At 39.4% G+C, this 21,663-nt stretch overlaps 4 protein-coding genes and 1 long non-coding RNA gene across 8 annotated transcripts; 2 read left to right on the top strand and 3 right to left on the bottom strand.

Annotated features, from left to right (window-relative positions):
- Positions 1–2,266: 2,266 nt before the first annotated feature.
- On the top strand, positions 2,267–2,710 carry LOC135584821 (zinc finger AN1 domain-containing stress-associated protein 15-like). The gene has a single exon (XM_065168988.1). The coding sequence runs from the start codon at positions 2,267–2,269 to the stop codon at positions 2,708–2,710; it is 444 nt and encodes a 147-aa protein (XP_065025060.1).
- Positions 2,711–4,520: 1,810 nt separating this feature from the next.
- Positions 4,521–5,852, bottom strand: LOC135649940 (extracellular ribonuclease LE-like). Its single transcript, XM_065168922.1, has 4 exons — positions 5,698–5,852; positions 5,348–5,506; positions 5,061–5,253; positions 4,521–4,982 (listed from the first exon to the last, which is right to left on the bottom strand). The coding sequence occupies exons 1-4, from the start codon at positions 5,794–5,796 to the stop codon at positions 4,681–4,683; spliced, it is 753 nt and encodes a 250-aa protein (XP_065024994.1). The 5' UTR covers positions 5,797–5,852; the 3' UTR covers positions 4,521–4,680.
- On the top strand, positions 5,395–6,075 carry LOC135649941 (uncharacterized). The gene is made up of 2 exons (XR_010501432.1): positions 5,395–5,535; positions 5,610–6,075. It is a non-coding gene; the product is annotated as an uncharacterized LOC135649941 (long non-coding RNA).
- A 369-nt stretch (positions 6,076–6,444) lies between these two features.
- LOC103996750 (uncharacterized) lies at positions 6,445–13,889 on the bottom strand. Of its 2 annotated transcripts, none has more exons than XM_018817968.2 (7): positions 13,050–13,889; positions 11,187–11,242; positions 8,363–8,472; positions 8,036–8,195; positions 7,823–7,915; positions 7,157–7,288; positions 6,445–6,885 (listed from the first exon to the last, which is right to left on the bottom strand). In XM_018817968.2, the coding sequence occupies exons 1-7, from the start codon at positions 13,816–13,818 to the stop codon at positions 6,877–6,879; spliced, it is 1,329 nt and encodes a 442-aa protein (XP_018673513.2). In that variant the 5' UTR covers positions 13,819–13,889; the 3' UTR covers positions 6,445–6,876. The 2 variants fall into 2 exon arrangements, with proteins under 2 accessions (XP_018673513.2, XP_009416011.2); XM_009417736.3 differs by having other exon boundaries at positions 6,445–6,974; positions 13,050–13,888.
- Positions 13,890–16,294: 2,405 nt separating this feature from the next.
- LOC135585764 (uncharacterized) lies at positions 16,295–20,923 on the bottom strand. 3 transcript variants are annotated; one of them, XM_018817971.2, is made up of 3 exons: positions 20,197–20,923; positions 17,228–17,599; positions 16,295–16,992 (listed from the first exon to the last, which is right to left on the bottom strand). In XM_018817971.2, exons 1-2 carry the CDS (start codon positions 20,778–20,780, stop codon positions 17,362–17,364), a joined length of 822 nt encoding a protein of 273 aa, XP_018673516.2. In that variant the 5' UTR covers positions 20,781–20,923; the 3' UTR covers positions 16,295–16,992; positions 17,228–17,361. The 3 variants fall into 3 exon arrangements, with proteins under 3 accessions (XP_018673516.2, XP_065023829.1, XP_065023828.1); XM_065167757.1 differs by having other exon boundaries at positions 16,295–17,003; positions 17,228–17,605; positions 20,197–20,915; XM_065167756.1 differs by having other exon boundaries at positions 17,228–17,605; positions 20,197–20,913.
- Between the last annotated feature and the right edge of the window lie 740 nt (positions 20,924–21,663).

A 21,663-nucleotide genomic window follows, 5' to 3' on the forward strand; every position in this document is an offset into this window, starting at 1 on the left:
CTAACCCTTTTACTTTATAAAATCATCCTAAAGCTAACTTAAACATCGGATGGGCTGCGGGTGGCTATTGTGGTTATGGTTGGCAAGAATAATGCGAGGATGTCCTTAGAGACGTGTCGGGTGTGTTGAATCTCAAATTTTGATGATGAAACCAATTGATAGTATTTATGATTTGATCTACATTTTGAGTGACGCAGGAATATTCGATCAAGAAAAGATAATTAAAACCAAGAAGAATCATATTGGGCCGGAGTAGAACATGTCAGAAGATTGGATGCCGAGTCGGAGGATCGATCGATGTATCAACAGAATGCTTCGGGCCATGGGTTCGGGCTTCGAGCCAAGAAGAGCGAAAATTGCATCAAAGAAATCAGAGTTACAGAGGTCAACTGGCCGATTAGGCAATAGGCTACAAGAGAGGACGATGCGCCGAAGAATCGGACGAAGCGTCGATGAACCAATAACATGCCGGACAACATTTGATTTAAGCTTTGTAATAATTATCTAGATCAAAATATGTTTTAAGTGTGCAAGATTAACTACGATAGTGATTAAGACATAAAGCAAAATGAAGTCTCGGAGTCAAGAACGAGATTTAGTTGGGAGTTCGAGAGTTCATCGGAAGTCCGGACGTTCATCGAAAGTTTTATCATAATTGACTAAGAAGAGAACAATGTATATGTCAACACTTGACATATCCATCGATGTCAATACAAATGCAAAACAACAAAAGAGGGAAAAAGGATAAGGGATCAGGGAAGGGGGGAAGAAAGTTAAGCGTCACCCTACATTTGCATTGGTGCAAATGCTGATGCAGAGTGCTAAAAAGGGAAAGAAGGATGAGGGATCGAGAAAGGAGGGAAGAATGATTAGCAACACCCTATATCTGCATCGATGCCGATGCAAATGCAGATGTAAAGCGCTGCTTAACATCTACATTAGCACTAATGCATATATAAATGCAGAGCATCACTTGACCTTTGTATTAGCGCCAATGTAAATGCAGGGTGGCATTGTTTTGCATCTACGTGAGTACAGACGTAAATGCATGATGGTGCTCACCCTTTTTCCCCTATTCCTTGATCCCACATCCTTCTTTCCCGTTTTGTCTCTCTTCATCTGCATCGATGCCGACATAGATGCAAAGCATCATGCCTTTGTATCGTCTTCTTTTTCCTCTCCCTTTGTCTCACCTTTCACCATTGCTCTCCCTTCTCCTCGTTCTTCCCCCTTTTCCGATCACTCGTCCTTTTTTTCCTTTTTATCGCTCTATATTTGTGTTGACGTCAATGTAGATGCCGAGCGATCCTTTTACTGCTCTGCGATTGTATTGGCGTTGACGCAAATGCAGAGCATCATCCTCTTCCTCCTCTCATTTTGCATCTATCTCTTGTCATTGCTCTCCCTCTTCCTCCTTCTCCCCTCGCAAGAAGCTATAAAATCTCTCAACTATGCCTCCAAGGCTCTATCCTGGTCGTCTCCAAGGATATTATTATATTGTTCTCATCGATCATTGTATCATTATCATCGATCATAATCATAATAATCACTCGTAACCCCAGCAATATCATTATTTATCGTCACCATAACAGTCGACTACAAAAAAAAAATTATTATGATATTAAAATTATTTTTTTTATTTTTTTATTATTTTTATATGTGATGTATCTTCCGTCGATTAAATCGACGGGGGTAAATCGAATCAAAATATTTTATTTTCATAATTATATAAAATTTTTAAGTCTGAGTTCTAACGAATCATCCTAAGTTCCCACCTTTACCTTTCCCTCCTCCCCTATTACCCCGATTCTTTCGCCGTTTCCTCTATCGGATCGACCAGGATTCTCTTGTTTCTAATTATCCGGTCAGTTGTTACTGCCCTTCAATCTTGATTCGTCAGAAGCACGGGGAGAAATCTTGATCTTTTGAGCCGGATTCGTTCATCCTGTCTCCGATTTGATTTGGTTGTCAAAAAAGCTTACTTCTTGATCGATCCGCTGCAGCTTTAATCCTTCTTGACTACTGATATTTCCTTTCCTTTTTTCTTGTTGGAAAAATCGTTCCTTTTTAGGTTTGAGCTTGAATTTTGTTTGATTTCTTTTAAATACGTCCTGAAACCCCCCCTTTTTTTCCCACCCATCATTCCGATTCGAGTCTTCGAAGATCCATCTTTTATCGATCTATGAAACTTAATTCTTAGTTAATAATCCTGTTCGGCTTCAATCTCCTCGATTTGCTTGTGTTCGCATCTCTTCCACGGCATCAAATGGCTCGAGAAAGCTGTAATCTTGACAAAGACGAAGCCGAAATCCTCAAACCTTCCTCCCCTTCTCCGTCGACCCCTGCTCCTCCATCATCGTCCCCTGTACCGCCGTCCCTGTTTTTGAAACCCTGTGAGGAATCGCCGAACCTGAGAGCGGGGACTCCGGCTACGGAGACCGCCGTCGCGGCATCTACCACGCCCAAGACCGACAAGGAGTCGAAGCCTGAGGAGGAATCCAAACCGCAGGTACGATTCAGCAATAGGTGCTCCACTTGCGGGAGAAAGGTGGGGCTGACTGGATTCCGGTGTCGATGCGGGGATCTCTTTTGCGGTCGCCACCGGTATTCCGACGTCCATGATTGCTCATTCGATTACAAGGCGTTGGGGAGGGAGGAGATTGCTAAGGCTAATCCTGTGGTCAAAGCTGCCAAGATTATCAAGATCTAGGGTATAAAGCTTTCGCCTTTCCATGCTTCTTGTCATTTTACATCTTCAATTGCACCCATCCTTGATCTGTTTGGTGGCGTTGATATAAGTTGAATACAGGTTGAATCTTTTTATCTAAGAGATTATTTCAGATAATTAATTTGTTCTCTTTGATCTTGAGATAAAAAATAAATAGATAATACTGGAATGCGGATTTAACTTTTGTATTCCTGCAAGTAGTTTTACCTTCCAAGCGATCCCAATTCTCATCAATTTGTGTATTAGCTTTCATTTGTGGTGGTTCACCAGTGTGATCTCTAGATGGATGCCTATGATAGAATCAGTATTTCAATAATTTCTTCTGTGGTAGAAAATATATTTTTTGATGAATGTCTTCAGGTATTGCTTAGCTTATGAATTAGGTGCCTAAAGTAAAACCTTTTTGAACTAATTTTGTATCTATTTGATTGCATATTTCATAGTTGTGTTGTTTGTAGCTTATGAACTCATGTTTGAAACAAAATCTTCGAAGCTAATTCTGTTAATATTTGCTTATATGCATTGTAATTGTCCAATCTACCTGTATAGGTTCTATCTAGATATGGCTTTGGATTATCTGTAACATATGTACTAGATGTTCCGAGCAGAAGCTTAATAGCATGGTTACTATCAGAAGAGTTCATATGGAATCTCTCCAGGTGATGAAAACTATAGCATTTGAAGGGATCACTGCTTACTTTTTTTTTTTTTAAGAAAATGCAGGTTTCTTATTCACATTTTTGAACAAGACATATATCCTTGCAACATTTGATGCTTATCTATCAAACATGAGTTGGAATGTAGTGCATCGACATCATCTATTGCGTTTCGGGAAATTCACACAATTGTATGGAATATGAGTTTTACGGCTTCATTTCCCTTCTTATGATGTTTGCTGTGATTATTGCTTCTGTTGGCTGACATCTCATGGTTGATGCATGGTTGAATGATCTAGCAGTGTTTGTGTTTGTCCTGAAGTAATCAAGCAAGTTGCTCCCCGATACCATCCGGCAGTCTGTTTTAGTGCCCTAGCATGAAAATTATTAGAAACTGTTTTTGGATTTGCATGACTAATATTCTCAATTCTCAAGATGCTTGTCGATGACTAACACCTATTGTTTCCAATTCTGTTTCATCTCATAAGTAGATTCAGGGCAAGCTGCTCACAAATTTTATTCTGTTTTAATTACACAGTATGGTGAATTATAGCAGTTGTTTTCACATAAAAATGCCTAATAATCTGTTTTTTTTTTCTCTTATGACCAGTGTCACCATTTAAGATGCTTTCCATGGACAACCTTTACTGGTACAGTCGGCTGGTATTCGTCCCCTTTTCCAAGGAAGAATGGGCGTATTCCAAGCTTCTACTGATGAGGCCAATGTTCTTGTAGTGTGGGTTAACATTTGTGTGTGAAGACAAGCCTGGAAATGAAAGCCAGTGGCCTTATTATTGACAGCATCATCCTCTCTTTATGCAGTCTAATTTGGAGGCTGGTGGGGTTTCAGAAATCTAATCAAGTGGCCAAAAATGCAGTATTCTCATCGGCCAAGGATAAGCCAAAGACAACATTATTTGTCCTTGAGTTCCTCACATGGTGGGTGGGTCTGAATCTATCGTGCTTGTGTTGAGGAAAGTCAAGGGATATCAAAGGAACTTAATTGGCTAGAAATTTTTTGTTATTAATTTAGTAGGCCATATTGTATTCTTGAAATTATTGGCTTCAACCCTTTGATTCTCTTCCCATTCAACAAAGTCGAGAACAAGCAAGTCATCCGATAGGAACATAGGAACTGAGGAGGGGAAAGCATATGCTACTGGTCATCATGTGTGACATGAGCTAAGAAGCAGTAGTACAAGACGAAGCCTCAAATTCGGTATTCAGAGATTTTTGAGGGATCGTTTATTTATTCTACTTGGAGGCATCACCGGATTCATGGTATGTGTTGATCGATCACAGGACCATGGCCTTCCCGGAAGGGCCGGACTCGAGTTTGCCTTCGCCGGCCGCGGCGCTTGTCCAGGGGAAGGGCACGAACCTGACCGTGTCGCCGCAGTTGCTCCTCTTGGTGACAGGACAGTCGATGATGGAGCTGCCGTCGGCGGCGACACAGATGTGAATCTTGTAGAGCTGCGACTCCAAAAACCACAGCTTGTTGATGTTGCACTCCACCCAGGTGGAGGCCCCGAAGTGGGACGCCAGCACGCCCTTGATGGTCTCCAAGCCGTAGAGCTTGCTCTTCGTCGGCACGATTCCTTGGGAGAGAGAAGGCCGGTGTCAGTCACTGATCCATCTTCTAAACATGTGCAGGCGAGGGGGGTCGACGACGTTACCGTAGGAGCTGAAGAGGGAGAGGAGGTCCACCTCGGCCCGGAGCTCAAGCGCGCGGGTGAAGTAGTTCACCTGGGTGAGGCTGGAGCAGGTGCCGTAGGTGCACCAGGCGTTCTGCCACTGGTTGACCCCGTCGTTGCTGGGGCAGCTCACGTCGCTCCAGTAGTCGTGCAGCGTCGGGAGGAGGTCGCTGAGCTGCCATTAGTGCGTTATCCAAGTATCAGTAACAGATTCGTATTCACAGTAGTCTCCCTGAGTCAGTGGGGGTCTCAACAGATCGAGTTCTTACTCTGTCAGCGGAGAAGGCGCAGATGCTGCACTTCTTGACGAGCTTGCCATTGCTGTCGTAGGTCTCCATGGCTTGCACTTGGAAGTCCCGCGCCGGCATCCCTGAGGACGGCTTGCAGCATATCCTCAAGATGTCGCCGGTGCACTGCGCTCCCGGCCACTGCACTCAGAAGAACATCAAACGTCAGAGTATGGCTTCGTCTTCCTCGCTTTATATATAAGGAAGTTGATGTTTGATTTTAGTTTTTGTTTCATCTTGTAAGAGCGAGTGAGACCATATAGCAAATAAGCTGGAAGCTAAGAGCAGCGTTGACACAACAGATCAGTAGAGGAAACTTAGACATAGCATACCACAAGGGTCAAGGCCATGAAGTCTGCGGACTTAGAGGAGACCAGAGAAGAGAGACACAAGCACAGTCCAAGCAAGAAGAGCAGCCTGAAAGCAGCCATTGCAAGAGAACCAAGACGGGAGGGTGGGTACCCGGTGTGGAAGCTCGCCGGAGTTGGTGACGATGAGCTGAGACTTGAAGAGAACTGATGCGTCTTTATAGAACAGCGAGCCTGGGAACCGTAGTGAGCACGTTTTTTACGTGGACGCCTCTGTCACTCGCTGAGAGAGAGAGAGAGAGAGAGAGAGATAATTATGCACATTATATCTACGGCAGAAAAGATGTGGAACACGATGCACATTAATGCAGTAGATCACGTGATAATAAACATTTGCACTTACGGAATCTTCACCATACACGACATGAAACAAGTAACAATAATCCAAAGCGGGGAGCACAAACTGCCAAAGTAAAACAAACAGTTATCCTTTCCCCACGAATACGAGATGTATATTTTCTTTTTCTTTTTTTCTCTTGGGATTTTCTCCAAAATTTCACTTTCCATGCATTGATTTATGAGTTTAGCTTTTGGGAATCAATAAAAAAAAGGAAAGAATATGATGTTACAAATAGTAATGTTCAGCCATTCGCCATGTTTAACCTTTCTTGCATGCACAAGCATTGCATATAAAGTTAATACTTCCGACAAACGAAAAATCTAAACCCCAACTTTCTAGTGCTTACACAATCTTTCCTCCAAAGCAGAACAGAAAGCGAGAATTTAAACTGAGCTAATTAATAACCAATCATGTATTATACAACTCTCTGAAGTGCGCATTAAACAACAAGTTGTGAATCAAATCAAAAGAAACCATTGTAGTGGTACAAAGACTGAAAAGGAAGCTCAAATGAATTGAGATAATTTAACAACCAATCATGTATTATATGACAAGTGCAAAGAAATGAAGACTACAATCATCTTTAGGTACATATAAATCTTCAACCGATCCGAAAAGAGGCAGAGATGTCTACCTCCTTATTTTGGTCCTTTATAGATTTCCCAGCCACTGAATGTGCCTTCTAACCTGTGTCATGCCTTTGACTTCTACAGGAGGAAAAGATAGGTACGAATCTCAGCAAATGTTACTCATCATGTTATTTGAAGATAATCATGATACTGCATCCCACTTTGAATTTGCTGTCATGTTGTCTGGCGAGAAAAAAAAAATCCACAAATTCATCAAAATTTTCCCAGGATGGATATCCCACAGGTTTGAGAGTCGTACATTGCTACCGCTCCTGAACGATGGCCAAGTCAGATGATTTGAAAAAGTTCAGCACCATATATAAAAACCAACTCAATATATTTTAAAAGCCAAAGTACAAAATAAATATAACCTCTTTTGTTATATACATCCCATAATAGCTAGAGAGATGAAGGCTCATATATTTAGGTGGTTTTGAAAAGAGAGGATGCTTACCAGACCCAGAGCTTCCACTATAGATCTGTGATCATCAGCACCACAAGTTTCTTTGTACAGACTAAGCAAGTGCTTCCTTTGTTCTATGGTTAGATGTCTTTTGAGACCACTACCTACCATCTCCATTTCCGCCTGCAAATTTTCATATATGATTTCATCAATGCCAGACCATAACAGTATATTGACCACAAAAAATGATATGTTAATCTCAATATGCATCAATGGTAAACTATCCGATCCTGACATATATGCACCACTACATATGAAATTTGATCCATGTTTCAAACCCATGCAATGATGGAGAGACATGCACTAAGCCACCTTTATTACCTATTATTTAGAACATATTACACCTTTGACATGGCTAAACAACAAATTTAGCATCTCTGAGACCTTCAATGATTTAGAATCTTAGCTCAACAGAATGTTCAAGGGTGCAATATACTCCTAATTTAGGGAGGTCATAGATGAAGTCATTTGAGGATGAACCTTAAATAGAACTTAAATACCTAATAGTACTAGAAACCAAAAATATCGAGACTTAAATAAGCACAAAGTATATAGAACTAGTGATATGTGTTATATGTTCATATGGTAGAATAACAGGGAATAACTAAATGCAAACAGATGGTAAAAAAGTGTTAGAAAAGTTAATCAAGAGCTTACAGAGTGTTCTTCTGGTGGGAAAGTCCGATGGATAAGACAAATCTTTAATAATTCCTCCAGAGCTTCAGTTCGTTTTCCCTGAACTTCCAATGCCTGAAACAGAGATTTAAGTCGCTCAATCATTTGAGCCATCATATCCGTGCAAACATATGTTCAATGACCCCCAAAGATACTCTAAGGACACAAAAAGCCACCCTTACAAAGAGAACTTACCCAACATTGTAGAAAACATGAACGAGTGCGAGCTGCAACAGCTGCACTTACAAGTGTAATAGCACGGGAGTTAGTAAGTCCAATGTTAACGGCAAGCCCAGCAATAAATTGTCTGACATCCTCGCCGCCAATTTGAGGCTTGTCACTTGGTATTATTGCTCTGATTGTTTTATAATAAAAAAATTCAAAGTAGAATATCTAAAGATAGAAACCAAGAAATAACAACCTGGAAAAAGAAGGGTTCATTTTCACATCAAAAAGCCAAGTGAAAAAACAAATTCTTGGCATGACTGAAACGAACCATCAACGAATGTGATAGCAAATTACCTGCTGCATGAGTTAAGAACAAAGTCCACAGATGCTCGATAAAAGGAATCACGTGCATTAGCTGTTTCAAAAGAGGCCCTTGCACCAGACACCTTGCATATCTCACGAAGCTGCACTCACAGACAGAAGACATCACCTCACAAATTTGAGATAGATAAATAGCAAACCATCTTATTAAAGAAAGTTGAACTAATGCTTCTGTATGTCTTATTTATAAACTTTTGGATGTTATCTTTTATTTCTCTTTGGCAACATATTTTTGACAGCCTCATGATAGAAAATACACAAACATTGTGCTGTCATATATATATATATATATATATATATATATATATATATATATATATATATATATATATATATATATATATATATATATATATATATATATATATGACAGCACAATGTTTTCTTGACATTTTTTACATTTTCCTCTCCATTACCCTTGTTTGCTTCTTTTGAAACTTGTTCAGGGGCGATAGATTTTCTAACAGGGATTGTCATTTTAGCACTAATATACCAATTCATGGTTGAAACAGTTCAGTAAGCTGGTATAGCTGTATATAGGCTGGTACCATCAGAGTGTCCTGCTGGGAAAAATAAGGAAGAAAGGGAAAAAGCTGGAGGGATTAAAAAAGGAAAGGGGAAGAAAATATGCATGCCAGTGTAAGCTAGAACTTCTGTGGAGAAGGTGATTCATACTTAAAGCATCATAGTCATTACAGATAGAAACAAGGTAGTCCACCTCCCAGTCAACTGACTGCTATATGTTCCTAGTGTCGGTGGTAAACTGCAAAATACATTCCATTCTCTATCCTTTAGTGTCCTAATCAGCACACCTTAGTCTAATTAGGCAGACTATTTGAAAGAAGACTAATGGCACTTGGCTGCTACAAATAGAAACCTGAACTGACATGTGAAAATTTTTTTGTTTTACTATGAGGAATGCGATGATACCCTCATCCACCAACTCAAATTGGCTAAGTGGCCAAAATTCTGACATCCAGGCAGCCAACTGAAGCAATAGAAGTCATCCACATACAGACTAATGTGATCAAGGAAAACAGAGGAGCTTCAAGGCCAGGATCCTATTCCTCTTCTACCAAGAAAGCTAAACAATAACAACGCCATAAAGTCCCAACTATATAGGGACTACCAAGAAAGCCAAACAAGTTACTTAATGTTCTTAGCACACAAATATACTATTGTACAATATGTACCAGTCCGATAGGGGAAGGCTATAGGCGGTATATTGATATGCCTCTATGTACCGTGTGTCAGTATGCTCAGTACGCACCATATTAACAACTGGTCGGTACACCAGTACAGACCGGTAAGACGAACCATACTGTTGATAGTCACTTCCCAAGCTATTATGACCAGAACATCTGACTCTAAGAAATAAGGGAAGAAATTCAGTCCATCTAAGTATTCAAAAATTAGAACTGAACAGATAATTGTTTGTTGATTGCAAAACAGTTTAATGGATCATCAGGAGCTTCATAAGTGCAACATCTCATTTTATAATCATGGCTTAAGATTTATTTGCCACGAAAATTTATGGAGGCCATGAATGGCTTATGATTTATAATCATCATTCTCATTAGATGTCAAGCCCTTCGATCAACATAAGGAACACGTAAGGCAGATTCAGAAGTGACTGGAGACAAGACTACTTGATTAGGCTTTAAATTGGAAGAATGGGCCATGAATTGCAACTTCCAATGTCTGTTTTTATCCTATTTCTATTTATAAAAGCAAATAACACGATTTATAGTAACAAGTAACAACCATGTTCAAGTGTGTTCTATTAACCGAATATTTTTGTAGACATTTATAGTATTTAAATTTCAGATATAGTTGAAATTGTTTAGATTCTTTCAACTTCTTGCTACTTGTGCAATGACAAGTTGAGAGGCCTGCCCCTAAGTGAGTGCCTATATATCTCTTGTTCTTCTCTTCTCTTTCTCCTGTTCTCTTTTCAGGTAGTAACACCTGAGACACCGAAATAAAAGACACCTACTTCTACCTGTGCACATTCTTCCTTCTCCAAACATTAAAACCTGAGAAGTTCTGCAACAGAAGACTGTTTTTCTCATAAATCCCACCAAGGACAACATGTAAACATAATACTGAAACAGAAGATCAGTATGCAAACTTCTTTCATCCTTGAAACAACACCCAATAGCTCTCTTCCTCCAAAATTGATAATCTAAAAACCAACAGTCCTCTCCAAACACATGCCTCAAAATATTCCTACTCTGACTTCTAGATTCCACCCCCAAACAGCGATCCACGTTTTCTGCAGTAAACAGGCAAATCTTTTTCTTTAAAGAAGCTCCCAAAAGCAGTCCAATTGATGAATGAATCATAACAATAATTGTGAGAATCCTGATTGGATTGTGTACTTCAATGAAAGAAATTGTTTCTATATTCAGCATAATTAATATATTGCATCCAAGACTGGGAATTATCATTACAGGGTCATCTTCTTGAATCTAGAAAACATGTGATAGTTTCATTTTCATATGATTATTTGCTACTTCCACTTGGTTATTTCTCAGTTAATCATACATGTTTTGCATTTTATATAATTTGGACAACATTGGATTACATTTAAGGGTGAAAACTAGCAAAAATCATTAAATCTTTCTACTAAAGACATCGAATATAACAGATTCCAAATAATAAAATATCAACTATAAACCAGAAATAATGTTTAAATCTAAGGCCTTGTTATTATGAAAACTTATGTTGACACAATATATAAAATAAATAAGACACATGGTAGCACAAATCTCAAATAGGTTACAAGAACACTAACTTGGATTATATCATCATATCTATAGTCCTTCCCGCTCATTCTATAATCCAATATCGCTGATACAAGTAAATGTGCAATGATTTGAGAGTAGCATGAGTGTAGCTTCAACAAAATCATTTCCAGGATAGAAGTATTTACCTACAAAAGACAAAACAGAAGAAATATCATTTGTGTGAGACAATAGCTTACTGCTTCAAACTCAAAGGTTCAAGAAAGTACATGTCATTGACATTCAATAGACAAATTTAAATGGGGATATGCTAGTTTTACCAGTAAACACAGAAACAAGTGACAATTACAATATCTTAAACAGGAAAGGACTATAAGAAAGAACAAATCCTCAAAGTTTGAAACTAATTATAGATCAATTTTGTTAACCCCGATGTAATTAAATCATTTCAGAAACCAAATGCTATTTCCAATTGACAATTATTGTTTTTCTTGAGCAAAAAGAACAGTCATATGCTAGTTTCTAGTTTCCCTTGTATACAAAAATAATCTCCAAGAACTCAGTGAGCAGCTAGAATCAAACACATTAATGTAATTGATGAACACCAACCAAATGAGAGAGAAATCCAAAGTACTAACTAATCCAAACTATTGCAGAAATACAGCTTGTTGCTCAACATCTCATGAAATTGTACAACACAATCTCCTGGGCTAATACTCCCTTTTAATGATATATGACTTCTATTGATTGGTTAACACAATATGTACTTTTTTATTCTATGACTGCAAAAAAAACAAAAGCAAAATTTTGAATTACCCTTCATTATGGGAAGAGATTGACAAACTCAGAAAATAATAGCTTGTTAAAGAACTTCACAGATCCTGACCCTTCAGATATGCAGGAAAAAAGAAATACTACTTAAAACACATAAAAGTTTGCCAAGAAAGACACCTTCTCCATAGACTTGCAATTTGAAATGAATACCTTTCACTAGAATGGAATGGCCACCATTTGTGTGTTTTGCAAGTGCCCAATTGTACCATGATACCCTCCAACAATATTATATTGAGTTGCATCTCCATGACCATTTTCCTAAAGCATTATCTAAGTAGGTATGTGATAGTGTCAGTTTTTATTTTTGAGCTGAGTGATTTTCAGTTTAGCAGTCTCATATCAATCACATTTAACCTAACAGACGATATCTCTTGTGAATGGGAGCACATAAGATAGGTGTAATAAAGTCCCACTAACTTGGAGACAATCACGTTTAGGACAGAATTCTCATGAAATGCTTGCATCCACATTTAACCCTTAAGAGATTCCACAATATTTTATGTAACTCTAACCCGTCCAAGTAAGATACTTAGATGAAAGTTCAAATATATTATTTTCTAATGTAATGGAAATAGAATGTCATCAGAATATAAAGACAAAATATAACAGCTAGAAGTCAAGGAGAATTTGTTGTAAGGACATGCTTGTTCGGTTGAAAGTTGAAACTGCCCATGTCATTTCCTGAAAATGTGCTCCAGTGAATTTAGTTGGTTGTTGCAAATAAAGAGACAGAAAATGAGATTAATTTAGTTCTCCTAGTTTGAGTATTTGTGATTGGAATTTAAATTTGTTAACCTTGATCACAATTTGATTAGACCAAACGAATGTGCAAATCATATCTGGCATTGTAATGACGGTCTCATCTCATGTTCTAACTTTTCGTTGAATACTTTATACCAGTGTTTTTGACGTTTTTATTAAAAACACATCACAATATTCTACAATTTTCATTTTATAAATTATATGCAGAGAACTATTTATAGAGACTTGGACAATATAATCGCATATCTATCACAGCCACTGGCCTCCAAATAAATATGGAAATAAGTTGAGACAACACACTAGCAAAGAATACTCACCTCGGACTAGCCTATCAACCTCCCTCTGGTAATCCTGCTTTCCTGCCACAATCACCGGTGCAGGTATTGAATCTGGCCACCACTCGGGCAGCTTCTCCTGCTTCTCCCTCCGAATTTTAGCCACATTCTCTACGGTCTTCAACTCAGTCCCTCTCACAGGCGAAAGAGGACTTCTCGAAACCGTGAAACTCTTCTTGTTCCAGTCCCTCCCCCTAAAACTCCTGCCGACAACAACCTCCCTTCCGCCCAGACTTCGATCTCTCTTAATCACAGCCCAATCACCGAACCTCCAGCGCGACCGGAACCCTAACCCCAGCCAAACAAGAGCTCTGGCAGCGAGGATGGCAACGAAGCTCCAGAGGAACAGATTCGAAACGAAGAGAAGCGAGGACTCGCGGCATGAGAACACGACGCGGTTGCGGGATCGGTCGACCCTGACGGATGTCCGGAGATCGTGGTAGGCCTCTTCGCCGGCAGAAAGGAAGCGGCGGAGTCTCTCTTCCGATAAACGGCGGAGGCGCCCCGCGGCCGCCGAGGCCCGGGCGGCGATGGCGCTGGGATCGATGGCGACCTCGAGGTTTCGGTCGTGCGAGGAGGATTTAGGGTCGGGGGGGCCGCGGCGGCGGCGGTGTCCGAAGAGGGAGGAGGATATGGATAGGGGAGGGCGGGGCTTGAGGACGAGCGAGGAGAACACGAGCGACGCCCTCCGGAGACGGTGTTGATGGGAGGGGAGGAGCACCGGCGGAGCGGTGGAGCTCGCGGCGTTCATCTGCCTTCAGACAGCGGCGTCGGGAAGAGTAGCAGATGGGGAGCCCTTTTAAGCGCAGAGCTTTGCGGCAAAGATGGGGAAGGAACAGGAGAAACGTTTCCCCGACTGAAACGCGATTCCCATGTGATTGCAAGCATTCAGGGCGGAAAGAAAATTGGAAAAGGAAAATACTAAAAAATAAATTTCCTCCGCTCCAATTATATTTCTTTTTCTTGGGTTTTAAGGAAAAATCGAGTTAATTTTTGCTTGCTTTTATCCCATTTGTTTGGTCGACTCTACAAAATGGATATGAATTATGAATTCTCTTATTTTCAACATCTAATTCTGTTCATTTATAATAATTCAATTTAGACGTATGCCTCGATTTTACGTCAACCAACCAAAAACTTCCGATCTAATTAAAGGCATAATACAAAACGCAAGTTCAATTCAAGGGCTCTACAAAAGTAACAATGTTAGTAATGCAAGTGATTTTTTTTCCAAAAACAAAATATATTAAATCAAAACAAAGCAGCCGAGTACGAAAACAGCACGTTCGTCGTAGTGGATAATACAACTTCTCATGAAACAAACTTGCCTATTAATTCTAACAAAATTTTGCAACCAATTCACTTCTCTATATAAGTGCCCAATAAAAAAGACAAGAAGAAAATACATATGAAAATGATCGCATCTTCGGTGAAAACACTATGTTCAATTTAATCACAACATAACAAGATTTATGATTAATTACAAATTACCCCATATAGTTAGACATTTTATTATTTCGATCTCTAGTTAAAAAATTTATATTAAATTTCTTATAATTATCAACATAAAATATTTAATTTTATTTATCTTAACATTGTTGATTTTATCGATGAAAAATACTAACACATACATAAATTACATGAAAATGATAGACAAAAAAATAATTTTAATGATAGTGACGGATGATGATGCCATGGTTGGCGAGAACAATGTGATGGTCAACCTTGTCGATATTGATCTGAACATCAATGACGAAAAGAAAGAAGAGGGAGGTAAGATATTTATGCTAGCATCACATTGCTCTTCCTCCTCTAACATCGCTCTACATATATGTCGGCATCGAAGGAGAAAAAAGAGGCACGTGAGACATATACGTCAGCATCATGCTCAAATCCTCGGATGGTTGCTTCATCCAATGGCATGACGAATTCAATGAAGAGGCGGTGAGTGACAAGGAGGGAGAGGTTACTAGTGAGTTCGTCAAAGAGGCACACATGCTTTGAGCTCTCAAGCTTTAGTTGGTGCATGAACGATGCATACGGCTCGACCACAATGGCATGGTTGCTGACTTGCTTCTGTATCAATTCTGCCAACGACCGGAAGGGATTTGATCGAACAACAAATTAATCATTGCCATAAAAAATGGAGGTTCGAAGAGTATATGTCCGATAACAGGAGAGACAACAAACCCTCATCCTCCTTCGCACTTGCCATATCTATCATCGCCATCTTTCTGATACTCCCTCTACCACCATAACGCAACAGGTGAGTGAGAAGGAGGATAAAGATTTGTTGTCTCTTTTGTCAATCCTTGTCATCCGATCAGATCCCCTCTAATAATGGGCAGAGCTGATCCGAAAGCAAGTCACGTTATGGCAAGGGTGTACGCGTCATTCACACACTGAGTAAAACTCAAGAGCTCGAAGCAGGCGCACCTCTTTGTCGTGCCTACTTGCAATCTCTCCCTCCTTCTCGTCGCCCACTGCCCCCTCCTTTAATCCGTCGTACCATTGGACGAAGCGATCGTTCGAAAATTTAAATATGGCATCGATGCAAATGCCTCACCTGCATCAGAGGAAGAGAAGGCAGAGTGATATAATGCCAACGTAAATGCCTCACCTCTCTCCTCTTTCTTCTCTAATGTTAATGCAAATGTCTCACCACTTTGCCTCCTCGTCATTGATGTTCAGATCAATATTGACAAAGCCAACCACCACGTCGTTGTTACGGACGACCACCACAACAACCACCCACAACATCACTATCTACCACCATCATTAAAATTATTATTATTATTTATTATTTTTATATTATTCACGTATATATTATCACATATTATATCTTCCATCAATAAAATCAACGATATTAAGATAAATAAGATTAAATATTTAACTTCCATAATTATAATTATTTTAATATATTTTTTTAAATCTATAGGGATGCTAAGAGGTCAAAAAAAGGTTTGTGTAGCATAAACTTCAGTTGCTAGACTCATTCATTTGTCAGGTAAGTAATTTAATAAATCAGACGCTAAAATCATCTAATAACCTGCATAAGAAATACTACGAACCATTTGACAACGTACTACCACTTTGTATTGAGAATAATTATTTTAAAGAAAAAAATTGAAGCTTTATGACTGGTAATAATTAATTAGACACCCAAAATAATGTTCTCGGATAGAAAGATCGAAAAAAGCATATGTGAGAAGCAAAGAACACAAACATAAACAAAGCACTTACGATAGATAGTAGAATAATACTTCAGAAAGAAGGGTCTGTGTTTTGCATTCACCATAAGTCATTTACATTGCCACCTAATCTTTTAGGGAACCCCAATCTCCATGTAACGTTGCTTGACAACCAGGAAAGTGTGGTCAATGAATATACCAACAATAGGCTGCACTGAGACGATCTCAAGATTGTGAAGCACAGCATCCGGTCACTGATCAGTCATCCTTCAGTGTGGTAATCAAAAGCCTTCCACTGGAGGCAAATATTCTTAAACTTGATATCATCAAATCAATATTTATCCACGTCAGAGCCAACACAAAACCCATATCAGCAGCAATTTGGTTGGATTCTTGATCCAAAACAGGCAGGCAGGCAGTCTTGCAAAGACTGAAGGATAATGTATGAATTTGCAGCATTTTGTTGGCATATGACTTGTTTCTGCTAAGTCACCCAAAAGAATAATGGTGTGATACCTCCTCTTGGCAGAGAATTCATGAACTCAGGTTGTCTGGGCAGTATATCAATCAAGAGCCATAATAAACCAAACATCTAAGGTTCCATGAGTGTGATAATAATCACTGGGTCTTCTGCGGTCGATATCATATGCCATCACATCCATGCAACAAATCTGTTGCTATATTAAGTAGCACTAAGACCATCTTTTGTCCACATATTTCGTCCGGCGACAAGCCTGCAATATTTCTAAAATATAACAGGTCAAGAATGACAGTTACAATAAGAAAATGGTCATGGACAAAACAATCATATGAAATTTATCAACTAGAAATTTTGAATTGCCAATGGAGCAAGAAGGAAAAATGTAATAAAAATGCTAGAGGACTGTTGCCTAAAACAAACATATTTAAACCATATGGAAAAATGAAGGCATACAATTTGTTTAGAATATGTGATAATAGTGGGCATACCTTCAGTTATATTCAAAATGAATACACAGAAAAGTGCTGCATCAAGATGATCTCCAGATCAGAAAGATGAGGTCCTCCACCACCAGTAGAGGGTAAAGAGCATTTATGAGACACATCATACAAACATACGTCAGCTAATCCACATAAAATTGCAATGCTTCTCTTCTTGTGTCTTGAATTTGACGAACACATTCAGCTATTAAAACACTAAGTTTATGGGCAGCCCTGCTTGAAGAGGATATGTTAAGTCCACCACTTTTGAAAACTTTTGAGATACTCCTCTGAACTTTCAGGAAGTGGACATGACAGAGAGAAGGCTCAGCAACTCTCAGGACTGGCTTCCCACAGGTAATTGGCCCGCTTTGCCCACAGCTGTGACTAAAACAATAACATAAATCAATAACCATCAAGTGCTTTACCACATGATCAACATTAGAAAGGAGCTGTTGCTAAATGCAACTAGAGATTAAGCATATCTATTAGGCTGTTGTACAGTGAGCATCACAGCTCCTATTTGCTAGAATCTAAATTATAAAGTTGCTTGATTCTTCTAAAGCATGCAAATGAAGCAAGAAACTCAGCAATACATGTAAATGAAGCTAAAACAATTTCTTTAAACAAAAAAGACAAAGGACCAGTAAAAACAAACCTATACAATTATTACCGATAAAGAGACAGGCCAATCCATTTTCACTTATATGTTCAACATAATATCAGAACACATCATAGTGCAAAATCTTGTGACTTGTGACCAAGATGAAAACAAAGAAAAGTCAACTTACTATTACATAAAGTCATTGACATTCCATCGCAATATAAATCTAGTTTATATCTTGTATAACAAAAGAATCTCATGGTTAGTTACAATGATAAATCTAATGAAAAATGTGAAAGCACTGAGCATTCTGGAAAGCTCAAGGGGCACATGCCTGAGGCATGCCTTAATGAAGCTTTTGAGGCTTGTATGAGGAAAGGCTCATATTGTAAGCCTCAATGGGGTTCACACCTTAATGCATCCAACACCATAAAAGGTATAGAAATCAAAAATATCTCCATCACATTTGTCATGTGCTAAATTCCTTTTTAATCTAAATTTTCATGAGAATAATTATATGAGGCTTACCACTTATAAATCAATATATTAACAAAAAAAAAGGGAAAAAAGCTACATGTACTCCGTAATAGATCACATAGTCTGTAACCTCAATTGCCGTTTCCCCTTAAAAATAAAGATCCCTCTTATATTCCTATTGCCCCACCATATCATTAGTATCTACCATTGCACTAGATATCTTTCCTAAGTTAATCCTTCACCATGACATTTTGCTCATTCATTGTTTCATCACTTTCTAAGCTAATGGTTATTTTCTAGTTGAGAAATGACAATTACCAATTTTTTATCAACTTCCGTATTTCAATCTTATTAAATAAGTAACTAAGGTGCTTAACTATCACAAATCCTCAAACCCTGCAATGCCTGCTTTTGCACTCTATTTAATTTCCGTTAGCCAATAGCAAGGTAGCCAAATGGGAAAACAGTAACTAAGTTATTCCTTAAATAACAAAGGATAAGACATCATCAAAACTTAAATCAACAAAAAGCATGCATCACAAATGATTCATGAATTAGGCTTCACCTTTTTTCCCCACAACAGAAGATGCTAAATGACTACATACTCATACGTAAAAATAAGCCTCCTATGCAATACCATTCCTCAAATAGATTGAAGAATGGTTGACTAATGGGAACTTATGAACAAGATATTAGGTGAAGGCTGCAGATTGACCTAAGTATTAAAAGAGCTTCAGATGGCATATTCTATGTCATCCAATAAAACATAACATTTATATGCAAAGTTCACACTACCAAATAGTGCCACAAACCAGCCAGTTAAAAATGGGCACAAACAAAATCTCGAGAGTAAACTTGCATATTATATGCCATGTTCTCAATCACGTGAACTGCATGTCCTGCATAATATATGTTTATTTATCTATTTATTTTCAATCATGTGATTGTAACAATTTACAAACTATTAAAAGGATAGTGCTATTCAAGTTACCTGATTGAACTTCCCCAATACTCCTATCATATGGATATTTAATGTGTGCAAATGTGGCAACAAAAACACATTGTTAATCAGTTAATTATTAATGTTTCATATAGTTTTTGTATAAGAATTTGAAACTTCTTTCTTTGTTATTGTGAGAGAAGACAATTAAATGAAGGCAGTTAACAAATTAGAAAAAAGTCGACAGGTATCCTAGCTGCGAAGTTATCTACCAATGGCGCATCATGTACCCACAACAGCACATGCCCAAGGACCAGCATGTATGGCTAATAGAGATGAAAAATTCATACATTACTTGCAGCCTTTTGCTTTAGAAACAAAAGGTTGGATGTCCAGAAAGAAGCTGATGGATATGCATTAATGTGGTTCTGTAGCTACTAAATAAACAGAAGACAAGTCTCATCCAGGCCCAGCATGTCTTGCAACATTAGGCATAAATGATGCATCACTATCAAGAAAAGCATCATAGAGAAAGGGAGGGAGTACCAAGATGCTATCAGATATTTCAAGTCATTAGCACTCGTAACTAATGAGACAAGATAGTGGCAAAGAAACACTTGCCCAAAACCAAGAACCCAACAGCAACCCATCAGTATGATTTGTGCTTCCTTGTTAATTCAAATTTTGGGGTTTCTAATCAACTGCGTCTGCCTGAAAGATTCCAAAGACACACTCAACCAAAACCAAGAATCTAACAGCAACCCAGCAGCATGATTTATGCTTGCTTGTTAATTCAAATTTTGGGGTTTCTAATCAACTGCATCTGCCTTAAAGATTCCACCACAAGAACCAAACCCCCTCAACAGAAGAAACCCACAAAAAGAAACAGCCATCTAACATATTAATCGAACACACCAGATAGAGAGAATTAATTTGCAGAGAGTTCAGAGTCCACACCTTTTCGTCACATACGTACAAGCCTTGTAAAGCTTCTGCTTCCCGTCCGCCAAAATATGCGGATGGCAAAACCTCGTCAAGGGCATCGCCTTCGACTTGCACCCGGGAAACGCGCACCGCATCCTCTCCCCCGTCATCGTCCGACCACTGCCCTCCCCTTCCCCGAACCCTAACCGCGCCCTCCCGTTCTCCTCGATCCCATCCAAAGCCCCAGCTGCCGCCCGCCCGCCATTCTCCTTCTTCGCCCGTCCTTTCCCACAGCCGTCATCTCCCTCATCGAAGGGGCTCAACCCGTGCTCCCAATAGTAATCCCGGTGCTTCACCCGGACCTCCTCCATGAGGGCCCAGAACTGGCGGCGGTAGCAACGGGCAAGCTGCCTTGTCCGGCGCGCGCGGCGGCGTAGCATCTCCTCCCGGGCGAGCGCACCCGCGAGTCGGAGGCGCTCATCCTCGTCGGCGCCGTCGACGGTGAACGCGACGGGGGCAACCTCCGGCGCCATCGCCCCTCCGGGAACCGCTCCGGGGGCAGGGCTAAGGCTCGATTTGCCCTTCCTCAGCGCTCTGCTCTCTTTGGCAACTCCCATCGCTATCTCCTCCTTCCTCTTCCTTCTTTCCACTCCTCTTGAACAGTGCAAGACGCATCTCACACAGAATAGAATTCGAAAGAGGACACGATTGGGTGTGAGTCAGATGTATGCAAGGAAAGAGCTTCATGTCGAAGCGGGATACGGATGATCAGAAGAGCAGAAAATGGACGGCTAAGATGAGAGTTTGGGTGGAGATTTTTGTTTCTAAAAACACTTATTTGCTATCTTCTCTCTCGGAATCGTTTTTGTTTCTTGTTTCCCCCTTTCCGAAACTTAATTGGTGGGGACGAGTGTTCGCTGTCTGACGCCTGGCACATGCTCGTGCGCGGACGGGTCGCTTCCACCGAGTCGCTGGCCCAACTCACCAACCATTCGGGGCCCGCAGTTCAGGGCCGTGAGAAGCCGGGTAGAAAGAGGGGAGAGTTATTGGGTACATTTCCCATCCAGCTTTCTTAAGAAGGCTTTAATATCTGAGAAGTTATTTTCCTAATTTGAATTTTGTATTACCTTTTATCTTGATTAAATTGTCATAAAAAATTATAATAGGCATTCATTCCTACAAGCTTTTTGATCTGACATGGAACATATTAAATTTCCTGGCCAATTTTTTGATTGGATCCAATGCTTATATGTCTTTTTCTATATTTGCTTTCTTAATTAATAATGAAACTTCTAATTGGTTTGTGGGTGATTGTAGAGTTAAGCTGGTTGACCCTGTCCCCATGTTTATTATCAGAGCTCTCTAATTAATCAAGATTACCATGAGGAGAATTATTATTTTAAAAATATATCAAGTAACATTAGAGTGAGTCATATGATATTAAACAGACAAAATGAAAAGATTAAAAGTAAGAGGGTTGTGAAAAAAATGTTTTTTGGG

Source organism: Musa acuminata, chromosome BXJ3-9, assembly GCF_036884655.1.
Source record: "Musa acuminata AAA Group cultivar baxijiao chromosome BXJ3-9, Cavendish_Baxijiao_AAA, whole genome shotgun sequence".
Classification (NCBI taxonomy): Eukaryota; Viridiplantae; Streptophyta; class Magnoliopsida; order Zingiberales; family Musaceae; genus Musa; species Musa acuminata.